This window comes from Myxocyprinus asiaticus, chromosome 19 (genome assembly GCF_019703515.2).
Source record: "Myxocyprinus asiaticus isolate MX2 ecotype Aquarium Trade chromosome 19, UBuf_Myxa_2, whole genome shotgun sequence".
NCBI classification, from domain to species: domain Eukaryota; kingdom Metazoa; phylum Chordata; class Actinopteri; order Cypriniformes; family Catostomidae; genus Myxocyprinus; species Myxocyprinus asiaticus.
In genome coordinates, this window is record NC_059362.1 from 2,790,001 (window position 1) to 2,807,299 (window position 17,299).

Sequence of the window (17,299 nt, forward strand, 5' to 3'; positions counted from 1 at the left end):
TCATGCACACACAATGTCAGGTGTCTTTAAAAAGTAGACTATACAAGCTATATAAAGTTGCCAGATTTCCATATTTGCGAAACTGCTAGTGAAAGCTAATTCTGGCAGGCAATTTATGCGTTGGACCCAGAAAATGCATCTTGAAACCAAACTGTCCACTCAACAACCGGACAAGAAACCCTAGTCATAAAACTGATTTCGATCTAAAGTAGTAAGTGAAAGCTCAGATTATATCCAAAAATAAATTCTCTAGCAATCGATAAACCATCAACTGAGTTTTGGGAACATGAACAGTAAGACTCGAGTCTGTGACTGAACACGTGCCATTGGAATCCTCAATAAGAAAACCACGTTCGCTAACAAAAAGTCCAATTAAAATATCGAACAGTTCAGTAACAGATGTGTAATGATAAAATTCTATTTATGGTGCTAAAGCTGAATAATGATGCTATTTTCAATTCATTTTGTAAGATTGTTTATGACGAAAAGAGTTTTTCCATGCTCTTGAAAAATAAAATTTTTGGAGATACGTGCCTTTCATCAGACAGCGACGATATTCAGTTTATGCTGGAAGTCAGTTATTGTTCGATTATTCAATAATCGATGCATTGATTTTTCATCGTCAGGTCGGTGCTTCGGAATTCATCAATGCATTATTACTCCCCTAATAATCATACATTACATATTATGACAATTTCAACAAAGACATCCATTTGAAGTTATTTTACAATCCTGTGCAATGCTGTGGATCAATGTCTTCATTGTTGGAATCAATTAATAGATGAATCGTAGAGTTTCAAGCTCTGGTTGTGTACCTTACACGAGCACTGCCCGCTTCTGTCTGCACATGCGCAGACACCAGAATCTGCATCGCAGGTCTCCGCAGACGAGCCTGCTGAGGAGCACTGGCAGGTAATGCATTGTGGGAAGTCCCTGTAACCCAGTTTACACTCGTCGCATTTCTCACCCATGAACTGCTCACGACACATACAGCAGCCCGTGTTTATGTTACACTGCTGCGTCACAGACCCAAACACATTACAGCCACATGCCTGTAGAGAAAATGATACATATTCAATGAATATTATTAATAATAATATTCAATTTCACTGCATATGACTGACCCATCTTAAAAATAAAGTCTGTAAAGAAGAACCAACTTTTACAGGTTTCTTTTTATTGTGTAGCTCTTTAGAAAACCATCTATGTACTGGTACTTTCAAGAGCTCAGAAACCAAACCACTGATCAGAAAAAAACTATCATGAAACTTCAAGAAATGTTTTAATCTCCAAAGACCCATAAAGCTCAACTCAAAGGCCACATACAGTACAGCCAAAAATGTTTCTTAATAAGATGAGAATTCTCTGCTGAACCATTGGAGCTTTGAAATGAACTTCTTTGATAATATATATACAGTATATTTATCTATATCTTTATCTTTATATATGAATTAAACTTCCAATGCTAATTTTTAACAAACCCGTTGATTTCAAATGTCATGCAAATGCAGTTTTCTTGTGTTCTTGAATTTTTTGAATAAGCTCATTTTTTTATCAGTGCATTGTGGTGCACTGAGGGGGCTAGATGGTAACCCTTGTTCTGGGAAAAAGATTCACATGCGAAATTGGTAATTTCGGTAATAATTGGTCATTTCAATTGGTAATTGGTAATTCGAAATTGGTTTATTTAGAGTCCCGCTGTGACCCTACCCTTAACCCTATCCCTGACCTTTGAAACACAGAACAAAATGTTCATGATAAGTATATTTTATCAAATGCCTCAAATGTAAATGTAAATACATACAGTAGTAGCACTAGTAACCACTTTATAGAGTATGAATAATGATGCTGTTTTGACAGAAGGTAAATCTTCATGGAGAAAGCGAGAGAAAGTGACAGCGGGAGTAGAGATGAGATGAGCTGTTACCTTGCAGCCGGTGCTGATGTCATGACCCCAGTGGTTGGGTGCACATTTGTCACATCTTTCTCCAACGGTGTTGGGCGGACAGATACACTGACCTGTGTTAGCATCACAGTTATTGCCTATATGAACACACTGGCATGCTGAGAGAGAGAGAGAGAGAGAGAGAGAGAGAGAGAGAGCAGGTCAATTGCAGAGCACAGCTGAGCACCTGTTATAAATGACATCGCTTGCTCTCCTCTTTTATTGCTCTCTGGTGTTATTTGAGCTGTGTGTAATATCATGGCAGAATAAAGCTATGGCTTTTGTAAGATGGCCCACATTTATACACTTTTTTGACAGAGAATCTAGATTAAACCCACAAATGAACAACTCAGAGGAACATATTATTGCTGTGAGCAGTGTTTCTCAATCCTGGTCATGCACACTTTGGATGTCACCCAGTTCGGAACATGGAGCATCTACTAATGAGCTGATGAGTTGAATCAGGTGTTAAATATGAGAGACACACACAATTTGCAGTGCTGGGGTCCTCCACGACCAGGATTGAGAAACGCTGGCTTAAAGTGCAGGGATGGGCAGAAATGAGTCTTTAAGAATTGGGTCCCTCAATGAAAAAAAAAAGAAAAAAAAAACAGCTTTAACCTCACTAAGTAGGTGTTCAGCTGGTTTATCTGATCAAACCCCTCTAAAACCATCAAATCGGACTGACCTAACCACATGCAATTGTTACCTTAAGAAGCTATCCTGATCTAACCCTTGCAATTATTTTTGCTGATGTAACCTTATTTTTTCAGGTAATGTTAAATAATATTTTTTCATATGAATCAAACCAGTTAATGAGAGAGAGAGAGAGAGAGAGAGAGAGAGAGAGAGAGAGAGAGAGAGAGAGAGAGAGAGAGAGAGAGAGGATATTTTTCACCAGCCACCCAGGTGAAATTTTGGGAAAAAATTCAATGATATTCATCTCGCAATCAGCATTTTATAAACGCTAAATGCAAGCGGCGTCTCATCCAATCACAATACAGCCTCTACTTTATAAGCACTCTCAGCTGTCTCTCTTTGTTGGCATACTTCCATTGTTTTCACTCCCTCCACCCCATCGCAGGGATAAGCTCCACTCCCCTGCCATCATCTGATGGTTCAAACAAGTATCCGAGCGCTGAACCATAGGTTAAGGCTTACGCCAAATGATATCGGTATCTCTACATTCGCATTAATCTCAATAATCCAGAGTATTTTTGATAGAAATAAGCTTTTCATCAGCGATGCACTATTGAAGCCTGTTTTACATGAGTGTCACTCAAGCCATCTCAGAATCACTTGTGCCAATGATCTGATCTGTGCTATCTCTAGAGAACGCAGGTGTGCACGAGTCCACTAGGCTTTAAAAATCGTCTGATAGTGGATTTTGGCAATACCGAAAACTAATTTTGGAAAATGGAAAAGGCAGAAAACCGATTAATTCGGCAGATATTTTTTAAAATAGATTTATTGAATGTTAAAACAATTTCTTAGTCTTTCCTTACTGTGACAAACACATACATAGAAACTACAAGAGTCCAAAATGAATAAAATCCTAGATGTCTGCTTGACGTGTAACTAAAATCCCAATAATAACACAGGACTTTTAATTATAAACAAGCCTAAAATACACCAGGGGAATCTTATAATGAAATATCACTGCTTCTGCTCACACAAACACATAAGGGAAACAAAATATGCACTCCTTATAATCATCTGCAATGTTTTACATTAGAATCACTATAAAGTAAACACTGTCGTATGAGCATGAATTCACCAACAGATCATCATTCATCAATAGCTGATCAAAAGCAATCACTGGTCAATTGTCATATGCATCATTTAACATTTCACATTAATAATTGTGTGTTAGTCCATAAACAGTGATGGTGACAGAGTCTTGGCTCTGTTACAGTGCTCTATATGTAAATATTTACCAAATCAAGCTTATTTAGTCTATATATTCACCACTTAAATGGCTTTGGCCACAGTGGAACACAGAGGAATAACTAATATATATATATATATATCGGCATTGATTTTTGCAGATAACCGATAGTTCCAAATAGCAACTATCGGCACCGATTAATCGGTACAACCGATGTACAGCATCGGTCGACCTCTACAAGGCTTCACCCGATACTTGTGCTCCAGAGACAGGAGAGCGCAGAGCTGATCACTCGTGCTGTTAAAGTATAAACAAGACTTCAATCTGGCTTCTTTCGACATCTTTCTAACATTCTAACCACCACTGATGTGGAAAACAACTACAACACTATGCCATATGCTAAAATAAAGGGTTTTTAAACTACACATCATCACCTATGGCTGGGCAATATGGTCAAAAATATTATCACAATATTCTTTTTTCATATCGTTTGATATCTATATTTATCATATGTTCACATTTGCACATTGCACATTTTTTGAATGCAGAAGAAAAAAGAAATCCTAAACAGTCAAAATAGTTAAAAGATCATCTGTTGGTTCTGAAGCATAATTACAGCATATCATTTTTACATTCAAATTCATTTTATATCTCGTTACATTCAGATAGCAAGTATGGGGGCGTAGAAGCCCTTGTGACTGAGGAATTACACTGTATGGGGGTTCAGAGGTATCCCCTGAGAGAAAATGTAGAACATGTAAAAGTCTGAATGGACCATTTTTAGATTTTCATTTAAGTGAGTAAGACTAGGCTACAAACTAGTAAATTTATTGTCTTTTCCTCCTGAGGTGGTCTGAGTACTGTTTGCTTTTGGGTCCTTTTAGGGGGGTCTGAGACCACTTGGGTTGTTCACATATACACGTTATACTGCTCTGAGAGCGCTTAGAGTGCTCAAATGAACTAGGTGTGAAAACGCCCTTTGAGACACACACCTGATCATCTAGAAGTATGAACACAGGCTTGTTCTTCTTCTTTCGGCTGCTCCCGTTAGGGGTCGCCACAGCTGACCATCCGTGATCTGCATATTTAACTTGGCACAGGTTTTACGCCGAATGCCCTTCCTGACGCAACACCCAGTGGCTGAGGGACTCTCACTCACACCTACGAGGCAATTTAGAGTATCCAATTCACTTAACCTGCATGTTTTTGGACTTGTGGGGGAAACCGGAGCTCACGGAGGAAACCCATGCGAACACAGGGAGAACATGCAAACTTCACACAGAAAGGCCCAGTTGAGCCGGGACTCGAACCCAGGACCTTCTTGCTGTGAGGCGACAGTGCTAACCACCGTGAAGTATGAACACAGGCTAAATATCGATATCGTAATTTTTTTATCGCGATAAATATCGAGATTGATTTAGCGCCCAGCCCTGTCATCACCTCTACTAAAATGTATCACTGTAAAATGTAAGAAACAGAAATGACATATTAAATGAGCTCTCAGGGAGAATCTATAAGACATAATTCTAATTATTATTATTATTATGTATTTTATTTTACTCATTACCACAGAAATGAGGAGCAGTCAATGGTACAATACCGATGTCTCAGAGGTCAAAGCCTGCAGGTTTCATAGCATTTTGGTTTTACATTACGTCACGTCCGTAACAGAGAGATGTCACATCCTTAATGCTGGTGTTTCCTCATTAATGTGAAAATGACAGAATAGAAATTAAATATTTCATTCTTAGGAGTGCCAACTCTTCTAAATTCTAAGGCTATTATTATTTCTGAACAGCAGAACTCTAGATCTAATGACCTGTAGATAAAGTTTTTTTTTTTCTTCTCCTCATTGGCGCCCCCCCACGGGTGGTATGCCTAGAAATGGCCCTGATTTCACTGCTGTTTCATTTGTGATTTTATTAGAGTTACATTATTCTACACACATCTGGAATGAATGAGGGATGCACAAACATGATACTGAAATAAACCCAGGTCTTCAGAGGTAAATGCTTACGTGTACAGCCGCCCTCCTGGAAGCCGAAGTGTCCCGAAGCGCAGCGGTCACACTTCTGTCCTGTTACACCGGGTTGACAGCGACACTGACCGCTTTCATCACAATCAAATGACTTTGATCCAAAGGAATTACAGTGGCATGGGACACACCCTTGACTGCCCTGCATGTGTGTGCCCGCCTGCAAAGGATAACAAGAGGATTCTAGTTAATGAAGGGGAAACAGACAGACAGAGAGAGAGAGAGAGAGAGAGAGAGAGAGAGAGAGAGAGAGAGAGATGTGTGTTAAAATGTCACACTGTAAATAAGGTTATTGTAAATGTCATGGTTTTATTAGACAATGCATTGTGGCACTTTCCACGTACAGGTAATTTGGTGTCCCATTATTTTTAAGAGATTGTTAAGACTCTACTGCATGTCAGAAGGACAAGTCTCATTGTTCTTGTTCTCATTTTTTTACATTTGTCAAACTCAACCATTCAAATCTGTTACTAATGTTATTGTGAGAAAAACTAATCACATGTATTTTCCTTTAATGTACAGAAATATAAGTTTAAGTTACATTTTATCTATCTTAAATGTTTTTTATGTTTATTGCAAAAAATAAATAAATTAAAAAAGTTACATTTAATTTATTTTTAAATTTGATATCATATCAAGGTCTTACATTTTGGTAAAAGGGTTGCTAAAAAAAAATAGCGATCCCCAAATGATCAAAACAGCTCATATACAGTAGTATTTAGTTTGACATGCTGAGATGCACAAACACATTTTCTGAAGGTTAAGCCTCCTTTCACTGGTACAAAATGTGACTTTTTTTTAAGTCAACATAAAACAACATGATCACACCGCAAATCGAGATGTTGCTTGCAATAGTTCATGTACCCTGAAATCAACCCAATTCTGCCGAATTACTGACAAGCACCAGCCCCTATTAGACAATTTTGCAACACATTTCAACACATTTTCCTCAAGTGCTACTGATAGTACGTTGCGCAAGCAGCCTCAGCGACAAGGGTTAAGCAGGTAAGCGCAATTTGAAGGGTGCATTTTTTCTCTAAAATTACATTTTTGCCCCAGTGTCGATTAGTTTTAGGGTTAGAGTTGGGTTAAGGTGTACAGTTAATTGAAAACATTTTTTAAAACTAAAAACACAACTCGCTTTTGGTGCCACCATGTGGACATTTTACCCAGAAAGTGGAGCTCATACATGCTCATACATTCAACAACACTTCCACCTTCAGCCACTGGGGGTAGTGATTCAAATTTCGGTAAGCACAGACCGATTTCATCAGTAGAACTTCAACTTCACAGTGTGATCAGTCTGCGTAGTAACAGTAATTTAGTGCGATTAAATATATAACAAATAACACATTAAAAAAAGTCAGTGCAATTAATAATGCCTCCTAACCCATAAGTAAATGCCATAATAAAAGTATTTTCATACCATCAGAGCAACTGAAGTAAAAGTAACTTTGTGTTTTTACCAGGCGCATCAGCAGGGGGCAGTCAGCATGCCTCAACAAACCTCACAAATAGCACAGATACAGAATGAGAGCCGCTCACACAGGAAGCACTCTTGAGAGCTGGACGAAGAACAACAGAATGCATGTATCTCCAGATGCCATTTTCAAAGTTCAACTACTTTTAACTTGACACTGCATACTAAAAAGGCAGCATTTATAATGCTGAAAACCATTGAAATGCTCCAAAAGCATCCGACTGACTCGTGTGCATAGACAACAATTAAAAATAGATGCAAGAACACTTCCTGTGAAAACAGGACAGAATGAGGAACTCAATTATTGGTTGATATATGTATTATTTATATTGAATTATCTTTATTTTGGGGCCTTTATCAGCAAATATGGATATGTGATTAATTGCGATAATTGGATTTTATCCATTAGAAATGTATTGGACCATCAAAGTGGCCATTAAATACATGATGGAGTCAAATGGTTGAAGATGAGGGATTAAAAAGTAAGAGCGATTGGTGACGTCGGCTGAAAAGGAAAGTTGTTTCCGAGGCATAGCAAGTTTTTATATTCTGATGAAAGTTTACAAAGACTTATTTATTAAATCTTTTGAATAATGTGCACATTAACTGTTCATGATAGGACCTGGAACATGTAAAGTAAACAGGGTTCATTTTGATTTCATGTTGATTTTCAAGCCTCATTTTGTAAACTTTTTGTGGAAAGTGCCCTGTATAATCATATAAACCAGACAATATCGTGTGCATTTACAAACACCACCTTTAGTTCATTAAAACTTGGAGATCCAAAGGCCTGATTAAACACATCACAGACCACAGCACTGAACAGACATGCAGTTACAGTATAACAGATCAGACCAAACCAGGAAAAACCAACCCAGAATTAATAATCTGTTTCTACTTAATACCTCTTTTACACTCCTCAGTTGCTCTCTAACTCAGACTGATTGTAAAGACTTGTTAAGAGGTCAAATGCCAGGTCATTTTCCCAACAATTTAATTTTAATGATCCAAAATGATTATGTAGTGATTATGAATCTGTGCGCACCATGTGAATGTGAACCCACTGTGGCAGTCGATGCTGTGGGGTGACTGACATCCATCTGTCTGCTGGAAGCAGGTGCACTGTCACCATAGCAACCAATAAGAATGCTTTCCTGGCACGCACTGTGAGTGCCTCCCAATAGATGACAAATATATGCAAACATGCACGCACACACGGACGCATGCACGCACACACACACACACACACACACACACACACACACACACACACCATCTAAATCATCATGCAAAGTGTTTGTTTGTTAAAAGTGCTGTATTGAGTTTTGAGCTTTGAGCCAAAATGACAAAACTGTCTTCCAAGAGAAGGTAAGTCAAGTCAAGTCATTACAGTGTCTGATGCGTTTTACAGACTATGACAAGACTGAACAATAAAAAAGCACAGCATTTGACAATGGCATGAGCTTTTTGAGTGTGAGGCTGTGTGCACAAAGAGCTCAGCTGACTCAAACTGTCTTGCCGCCATGGTGACATGCAATACTTAACAAATGTTATACAGAAATATATAATTAAGACCCAAACCAAACTGTGCACAATATGCTTTATCATCCTTGAAGACACAATCAGGCTGAGTAAATAAATGTGTACACATAATGTGCTTCGTATAAAAAAAAAAAAAAACGTTCAGTATCCATGTGATGTGATTAGTGTTGCAAATTGAGAACTGGTTTATATTTGGAACCGGTTCCATTAAAAATAAGTAAATAACGGAACTGTATGATTTTCATGACTTTTATTTCCATGCGGATGGAACACATTACTAAAATACTCTGACACAATTCAGCGACAGCATTGGCCCTCTACAGCGTGAAACACACAGCACAATCAGTGTAGTCTGATTCCAGAACTAATGTCTCTTATGTGTCAGTTCTTTTGAATCTAAAGGGCAAAACATAAAGCGTGTCAAGTGTAGTCTGATTCCCAAACGAATGACACCTATCCTTGTGCGACCCCGCGTCCGCATGCATGGATGTTGTATTTTGGCTTCGCTATATGCAACGCATAATTAAAATGAACAAAATCTGACTGAATACTGTTCACAAGACTCTAGACTGTCATTTAAAGGGTTAAACTTCTGCCGCACTGAGTCACGTGACACAACAGCATGACTTTGATTTCTGTGAAGCGCTCCTACAGACACAGAGCCAACAAAAGTGCCTCTGTAAAGAAATCTATTTATGTTTTTTCATTGAAACCTGTTTGGTAGTATAGAGTAGTCAATAGTTTTGTTTGATATGCTGCTTTAAAAAATCTGTTCATTTTTACGCATCAGTGTCCTGATAAACATGATGTGCACATATGTGGACACTGGCACCACATTTCCTCAAAAGTACAAAAAAAACATGTTAGTTATTTTAAATAACTTTCAACTCTAACACATCTGTGGGTCATTTCACTTCATTTTAATATACATTTTGTTATATTAAAATTTTGTTATAATTGTATAATACGATTCTATTCATTAACATTAATAAGTGCATTCCTTTATTTACTGTACATTTTCAAAATATTTCTTTTGGGTTCATCCAAAATCTAAAAATGTGTCTTTCAGAGGCTTTATATGGAGTTAGGATGAAAATAAGGTGCATTTCAAACTGTTCTGAGACCAGTGCAGACAGACAGCACACTGGAGGTTAAGTCATTCACTAAATAGGGAGCAAGGGAGCATCCTATATCTCTCCATGCAGTTAAGTGCATTCACTCCTAAAATCTGATCAAAAGTTCAGTTTCAGGCTGCAGATGATGTTTGGATCACTCAACATGTTTATCAGACATGATACAATGATAATCAGTACATAGATTCAGAATTTATAATGTATCATTTTATTTTAACTTGGTTGGCAGTGATTGGATGATGCTGGACATTACTTTGAATCAGAATTATTTATGTTAATTTCTGATGTAATGTCTGTAACGTCTCAAAAACATGAATAATCAACACTCCTGAAAACATAATAAACAATATGATGAAAAAAATCTGACTTCCTATAGCTTGGTATTATTTAAAATATCACAACTTAGTCCCGCTGTCCACATATGAGGACATAATGTGGTAGCATAGTAAATGAAAATAAACTCAATAATTTGAGAGCAAAGCATTTAAAGGTGCAGTCAATAACTTTTGTCTTTATGTCATCTTGGACTTACACTGACACCTAACAGCTTGGATGCAGCATCATTTAACATCAATAGTTTTCAGTTTCAGATGACATTGTAGAAATGTATTATTCACAGTCAGATTCACATGATTACTTTAATGAGTGAAAGTGTCCAATAACAGGACGTTACTGAGATTAAATGAGTAGTATTCAGCTGGTCATGTGATTGTAACATGTAGAAGAAAACAGCTTTTATAAGGTTACTGATATGACTAGAGTCTTCATCATATGATTTTACATATGTTTAAAAATTACAATTCATGTCTTTAAGGAACTAAACTTAAGGAAAAAATGACTGACTGCACATTTAAGTAATTTTGAAAGAATAAAAAGAAAAATTATAAACTATAATAAGCCTGGTTTATGCCAAGTTATTCAAGACTGTTACAGTAATTTAGTATGCTTTGAAAAACGGTACTAGTTTTAATAATACAATTCAAATAACATATGTTTAACCATACTGTTTATTAACAATGTTAACAAACACATGTTCTGATGTTTAGTGTAATTTCTGTGCTAGTTTTTGCCAGGTTTACAGTGGGTTGAGTGCAGTATATATCGATGTGGGCTGTGTTTCCCAGAAGCATTGTAAGCCTAAGTAGATTGTAACGGAGTGTTTCACAAAAGCATAGTAACATTAGTGCTTGAAAATCATAGTAGATCTATGAGTTTTTGAGTGCATAATAAGTTGAATGACTTACGCAAGCTGTCTGGACTATCGTGAAATTGGATAAGACGTTGCGCACGGTTGTAGCACGTAGCGCTGCGCTATGCGCACTTGAAGACAAAAATGTTTATGTATTATTGATTATCATCAGTATTTGTAATGATTTTGTTATGCTTTTATATCATGTGTCTTATATGCATTCTTACAGCCACGCGTAAGTTAAAATTTATATAAGTTATTATGTAAGTCTTATATAAGTTCTATACATTACCTCATGGTACATTTTTCCATAGATAAAGCTGCTTTGCTCTAGACAAAGGAAAGCCTATTTTTTTTTTTTTTTTTTCTATGGATGGACTTAAATAGGCCCTGCAAATGTATTTTCTTCAGAGAAAGATGAGAAAGACCGAGAAAGACCGAGAAAGATGAAGAAGAGGAAGAGAAAGATTGGAAAGACAACAAAGACCATCACATAACATCATTAGAATAAAATGTCACTTTCTCTCCTATGTCTGATAACTAAACAAACTCATGCATGTACTTTTTATTGGCAAATTTAACTGGTGTGGCTCCGTGACTTCACAACGGGGAAAAGACTAAATTCAGAGTCTTCAGTACTCACAAAAATAGACCCTGTATTCTGTAATCTGTAGTGGAATACATTTTAAAAGTAACCCTCCCAACCCTGTCTACTGGTATATACATTTACTTATTGTATAACTCTTATTATAAAGTCACTAATGCTAAAACTTATTAAGTAAAAATAGTAAAATAGTAGCTCTGCAGGGCGTCAGCAATAGAACGGGGCATCCTTTTATTGTGGTGCTACTCCACGTGACGCACTGCAATGCATGATTCTAGTGTAGACAGCTTCATTGATTGTAACTGTCTCTATTTGCATTTGACACGACACATCCAGTGTAGACAGTGTGAAAGGTGACATTTCAGCACTTCACAAACAGACAACGACACTTATGTAGCACGTAAAGCGCATTCTTGCGCATTCATGTTAAGTGGACTTTTTGAGAAATGAAAAGGAATTTCGTTGCATTTGATAACGAAATTTCAAACCAACACATTTATTTTTAAGAAAGATACCACAACTGATCATTTAAAGCAAAACATTTCACAAAAATTTGTTGATTGGGTTTTAAATTATACAACAATATTAATACTGTTTAAAATGAAGACACTTCGTGGTTGTCAGACATTAGTGCAGGGGTCGGCAACCTATGGCAAGCATGCCAATAGGGTAATCACTGGCGAGAGAGGAGTAGACTATTTTATTCATATGAATTTCTGCACCTGCATTTCAATACATGTTAAAAAGGCACAGCAGCGCCTGCACTTCCTGCGAGTCCTAAACAAAAACCTTCTGTGTCCAAAGCTACTGGTGGCCTTCTACTGCACTGCTATAGAGAGTGTTTTAACATACTGCCTCACAGTGTGGTATGGGGGCTGCTCAGAAGCTGAAAAAAAAGCTCTACAGAGGGTCATAAACACAGCGCAGAACATCATTGGCTGCCCTCTCTCCTTACTACAGGATACTGCAAACACCCGCTACTTATCCAGAGCAAAACAAAATTGTTAAGGACTCTTCTCACCCCAGCCACCACCTGTTTGCCCTCCTGCCCTCAGGAAGGCGATACAGGGCAATTAAAACATGCACTGCCAGATTCTTGAACAGTTTCTATCCAAAAGCCATCCAGTCCCTAAACTAAGGGCTATCTTGCACTATTTATACAGTATATGACACTTACTGTGGACTGTGCAATAACTGTTTGAAACCCTTAATTTGCACTTTCTTGTTTTACCTGCTGTATTTAGGTTTATGAATGGAATGTGATTGTGTGGTTTACATGTGTGTATGTATTGTAGCACCACTGAGCAGTTTCTGACATTTTGTTGTATTTCGATGCAATGACAATAAAGGCTTCTAAATCTAAAATACATCTTGATGTAATTCTTCCTTATGATCACACAGTGTGTTTCATGAGCTGAATGAGAGGCTATACAAAAAGTTAAAATGTGATGAGACTGCAGTATACCAAACAGACTCGTGCAGCGTGATTCGCGCATCACGAGCCGGCAGCGCTTCACATTCGGTTAATCGTGCGAGTATACGCGCCCTCTTTGACATTAACTGTGTTTACTCATTTTGTGCAAAAGGACAAGTTTTCTTTCATCAAAACACTTTCACAAGATGCTCTGTGAATATTCACATGCAAGATTTTTCACATGGGGGTTTTGCACAATTTTTCACTCAAACTGTTATGCTGATAATTTCATTTGGAATGAAAAATAAACGATTAAAATAGAAAAATAGAAACCTTTTCACAAGTGGACTCAAACTTCGGAAAATCACATACATGTATATGTTTTGGGGGGGGAGGGGGGCGGTTATCGGGACAGCCATTGACCAGGAAAATAAAAATGGCACTCCATGTCAAAAAGGTTGCTAACCCCTGCGTTAGTGAAACATGTTAATGGTTAATGTGATGAACTCCACCTGTAGTTACTCTACTAGGACATCTGCGTGAACATTGCAGGACACACACCAACACACACACACACACACACACACACACACACACACACTGCACCCATCATGCAGTGTGTTTACCCCTGCACTGGGGCGGTACGCCCCTCGAGGGCAGCCCCCTCTGCTCTCCCATCTCTGGATATGTTGAATGGGAACCTGTTGGACGGGTCGCCGTGTCTCCCTGCGGGTGTGAGCCGGACGTATTAGGTCACACCTGCGGCCCACGTAACCGGCCCGACAGATGCACCTGCCCTCTGAGTCACAGCGCTGGGACATGGAGCCCCACCCACTGCATTGACACGGCCTACACAACTGAGAATCACTGTCCCACCAACAATTTGGCTGAACACACACACACACAGGTTCAGGAAAAGCAAAAGAGCAGAGAGATGTATATGAGTGTACAGGTTCACCTGTCTGTGTCTGCTGTTTGAGTTGAAAATAGGAGAAATTCACTTATACCAAAGCAATGAAATGACACAGAATTACAACATGTATAGCATTGAACATGACTGTGAAAAATTAAATAACTTTTAAATGTTCTGATCATTAAAAATCTTTGTATTTTGTTTTAGCTCTGTTCCAAAACCGAGTTGTCTTGCTGTCTACGATGAACATATGCAGCTACATGTTAAGGCAGCATCCTAAATGAATTGAAACCTAATAAGTAAACATATTCATGTACTGTACATATTAATATAACTCAAAATCTCTTTCAGCTTGATTTAGATGCCATTTTGTTTCACTGACATCATCACAATGCATTTTTAAGGAAGTCTTATCATAGGAAAGTGTGATGCTGCATTTGAATTTGGCCAAATCATTTTAAAAGGCATAATTATGCTGCCAACCTTTAGGAATAGCTTTTGCATCAAACTCACTAGGGTTTAGGACAGAGCTGTGTTACCATAATAACATTTTTACTGATTTAACCTTAAAATTGTCCAGCCTGATCTCATGAAAATTACGTGACTGTGGAGACATTTGTGCAAAATGATATGACGTGGTTCATTCACGCATCACGACAGTTAGGAGGAAAAAATGTCCACTGTGTGGCGCTAAAAGCGAGTTAAATGTTCTCTCAAACAGATGAGGTTGTTAAGGTAAATGCTCTATCAAGTTTTAAATAAAAAAAAAATAAATAAAAAAAAAGCAAATGTGAGATGAAAAACACAATTGATGAAGCAACCACGTCATTTTGTGCTGCTTCTATGACACTTTCATCTCACGTGTCGACTCGCGTGCTCTTCAGGACTCGTACCCCGATTCCTTTACATCACAAGTGCAATGGTTTATCAGTTGATCTACTGCGTAATTTGATCACACTTGAACAAGCTTGTAAATGTAGTTGATTATGTAATGCAGTCATTAAAATGAGTCATGTGCTATAGTAAAAGTGTTCATAAGTGTAGATATAATAAGAGAGCATTGTGTGAGGAACAGAGCGAAAAGTGTTAATGAACTGATGATCTGCCGTTTTACTCGTGATTTGTGTGAAAGTGAATAAAAGTCAATGTTGTAGCGCCTCTAGTGTTCATTTCTCCAGGACACTGCCATGATACGTACAGCGAGACAAAATGTAGGTATAGTGACGTGATTCTATGAGACCAGATAATGTATTGATAACTGAGATAATGTATTGTCATATATAGGAGTGTTATGTACTGTATGTGTGTTTGTGTTGAATATACCCACCAAACACTCGTCACACTGACGTCCAACAACATGTTGTCGACACTGGCACTGGCCCGTCTCCTGATGACAAACCTCAGTCAGCGATCCATTAATGTGACACTGACAAGCTACACAGAGAGATAGAGCAAAATGTTGTGTTTGCATGAAAGTAAAATACAGCAAGACAAAAATAATGTATTACCATCTCATTTCTTCTAATCTTCTAGCAGACTTGGCTAAGAGATGACAGTAGGATATATTTAGCTTTGTTTCTCTTTATATCCAATGTACATAAACTACATAAACTTTGGATTAGAGATCAGTTTACAGTAATGGGTGCTACATTAGGGAACACTGAATCTTTATTAATCTTTCTTTTTCTTATGCAGTTTGGTTTCAGTGTAATGATTTTTTTTTACTCAGTCAAATACAAAAGACATCCCAATGCAAAAATTCACAAATTCACAATTTCTTCAGAAAGACTTTACAGTTAGATAAGCTGAACATGGCTAAAGTGTCAAAGCTGTGGTTCTCAACTGGTGAGGGAAAAACAGTGCAAACTGAAAATAATAAAATGCATCCCATAATTGTGCATTGTTAGGATAGTCAAATAAAAAGTCTTTAAAAAGGTGAGAAAGTGATTCCCATCTCTAAGACTACTATGTTAAAGATCATGTGGAAACATGCACTAACATCATATCAGTGTTTATTTAATCTTTTTAATTTTTTTATTATTATTATTTTTTAATTACTGAAATTTATATTCATGTAATTAAATGGTCAATGCACTCCAAACGTGTGGCTGTAGATCTACATTTTTCAAAACAATGAAAGCTGTATCATATTAAAACCTATGTAAATTTATTTTGCCTCTTCTTAAAAGAAGTAACCAAATACATCTTCATTAGTATTTATGATCATAATACTTTATAACTACACAGAGTAAAGTATTTATAAAGCATTTGTTTATAGTTAATTGATCATTTATAAATTATTGTTCCTACACATTGTTCCTTATTGTGTGTGTTTTTTTTTTCAAGTCATTAATAGGCTGTATACAAATAGCATGTTATTTGTTTATAATCATAGTAGCAAATAATTTATTATTATTTATTAAATGCATATATAAGCAGTTTAATATTCTTTTTTCATAATGTATTTAAGTTGATGCAAACTGGTTGTTTATGAGAACATTAAGAAGGCATAAATTAATAGTTAATTAAGAAATTATAAATACATATATATATATATATATATAGCACATTGACATACGTATTCAGACACGTAACTTGAAGCACCTTTGGCAGCGATTACAGCCTCAAGTCTTTTTTGGGTATGATGCGGCAAGCTTTGCACACCTGGATTTGGGGATTTTCTGCCATTCTTCTCCACAGATCTCCGCAGCAATTGCAATTTAGCTCAGGTGCATCCCATTTCTCTGGATCATCTTTGAGATGTTTCTACACTTTGATTAGAATCCACCTGTGGCAAATTTAATTGACTGGACATAATTTGGACAGGACACAGCTGTTTATATCAGGTCTTACAGCTGAAAATGCATATCAGAGCAAAAACCAAGCCATGAGGTCAAAGGAACTGCCTGAAGAGCTCAGAGACAGGATTGTGTCAAGGAACAGATTTGGGGAAGGGTACAAAAACATTTTGGCAGCATTGAAGGTTCTCAAGAGCACAGTGGCCTCCATAATTCTTTAATAGAAGAAGTTTGGAACAACCAGGACTCTTCCTAGAGTTGGCTGCCTGGCCAAATTGAGCAATTGGAGGAGAAAGGCCTTGGTAAGAGAGGTGACAAAGAACCCGATGGTCACTCTGGTTGAGCTCCAGAGATCATG

General features: G+C 37.3%; 1 protein-coding gene across 1 annotated transcript in view; it reads right to left on the bottom strand.

The window, feature by feature from the left end:
• lama2 (laminin, alpha 2) overlaps positions 1-17,299 on the bottom strand; it is a 455,317-nt gene that overhangs the window by 134,878 nt on the left and 303,140 nt on the right. Inside the window, exons 20-23 of the mRNA XM_051644922.1 lie at positions 15,471-15,577; positions 5,851-6,028; positions 1,928-2,064; positions 816-1,052 (exon numbers count right to left, since the gene is read on the bottom strand). Coding sequence (XP_051500882.1) covers positions 816-1,052; positions 1,928-2,064; positions 5,851-6,028; positions 15,471-15,577 — 659 coding nt within the window. The remainder of the gene's footprint in view (positions 1-815; positions 1,053-1,927; positions 2,065-5,850; positions 6,029-15,470; positions 15,578-17,299) is intronic.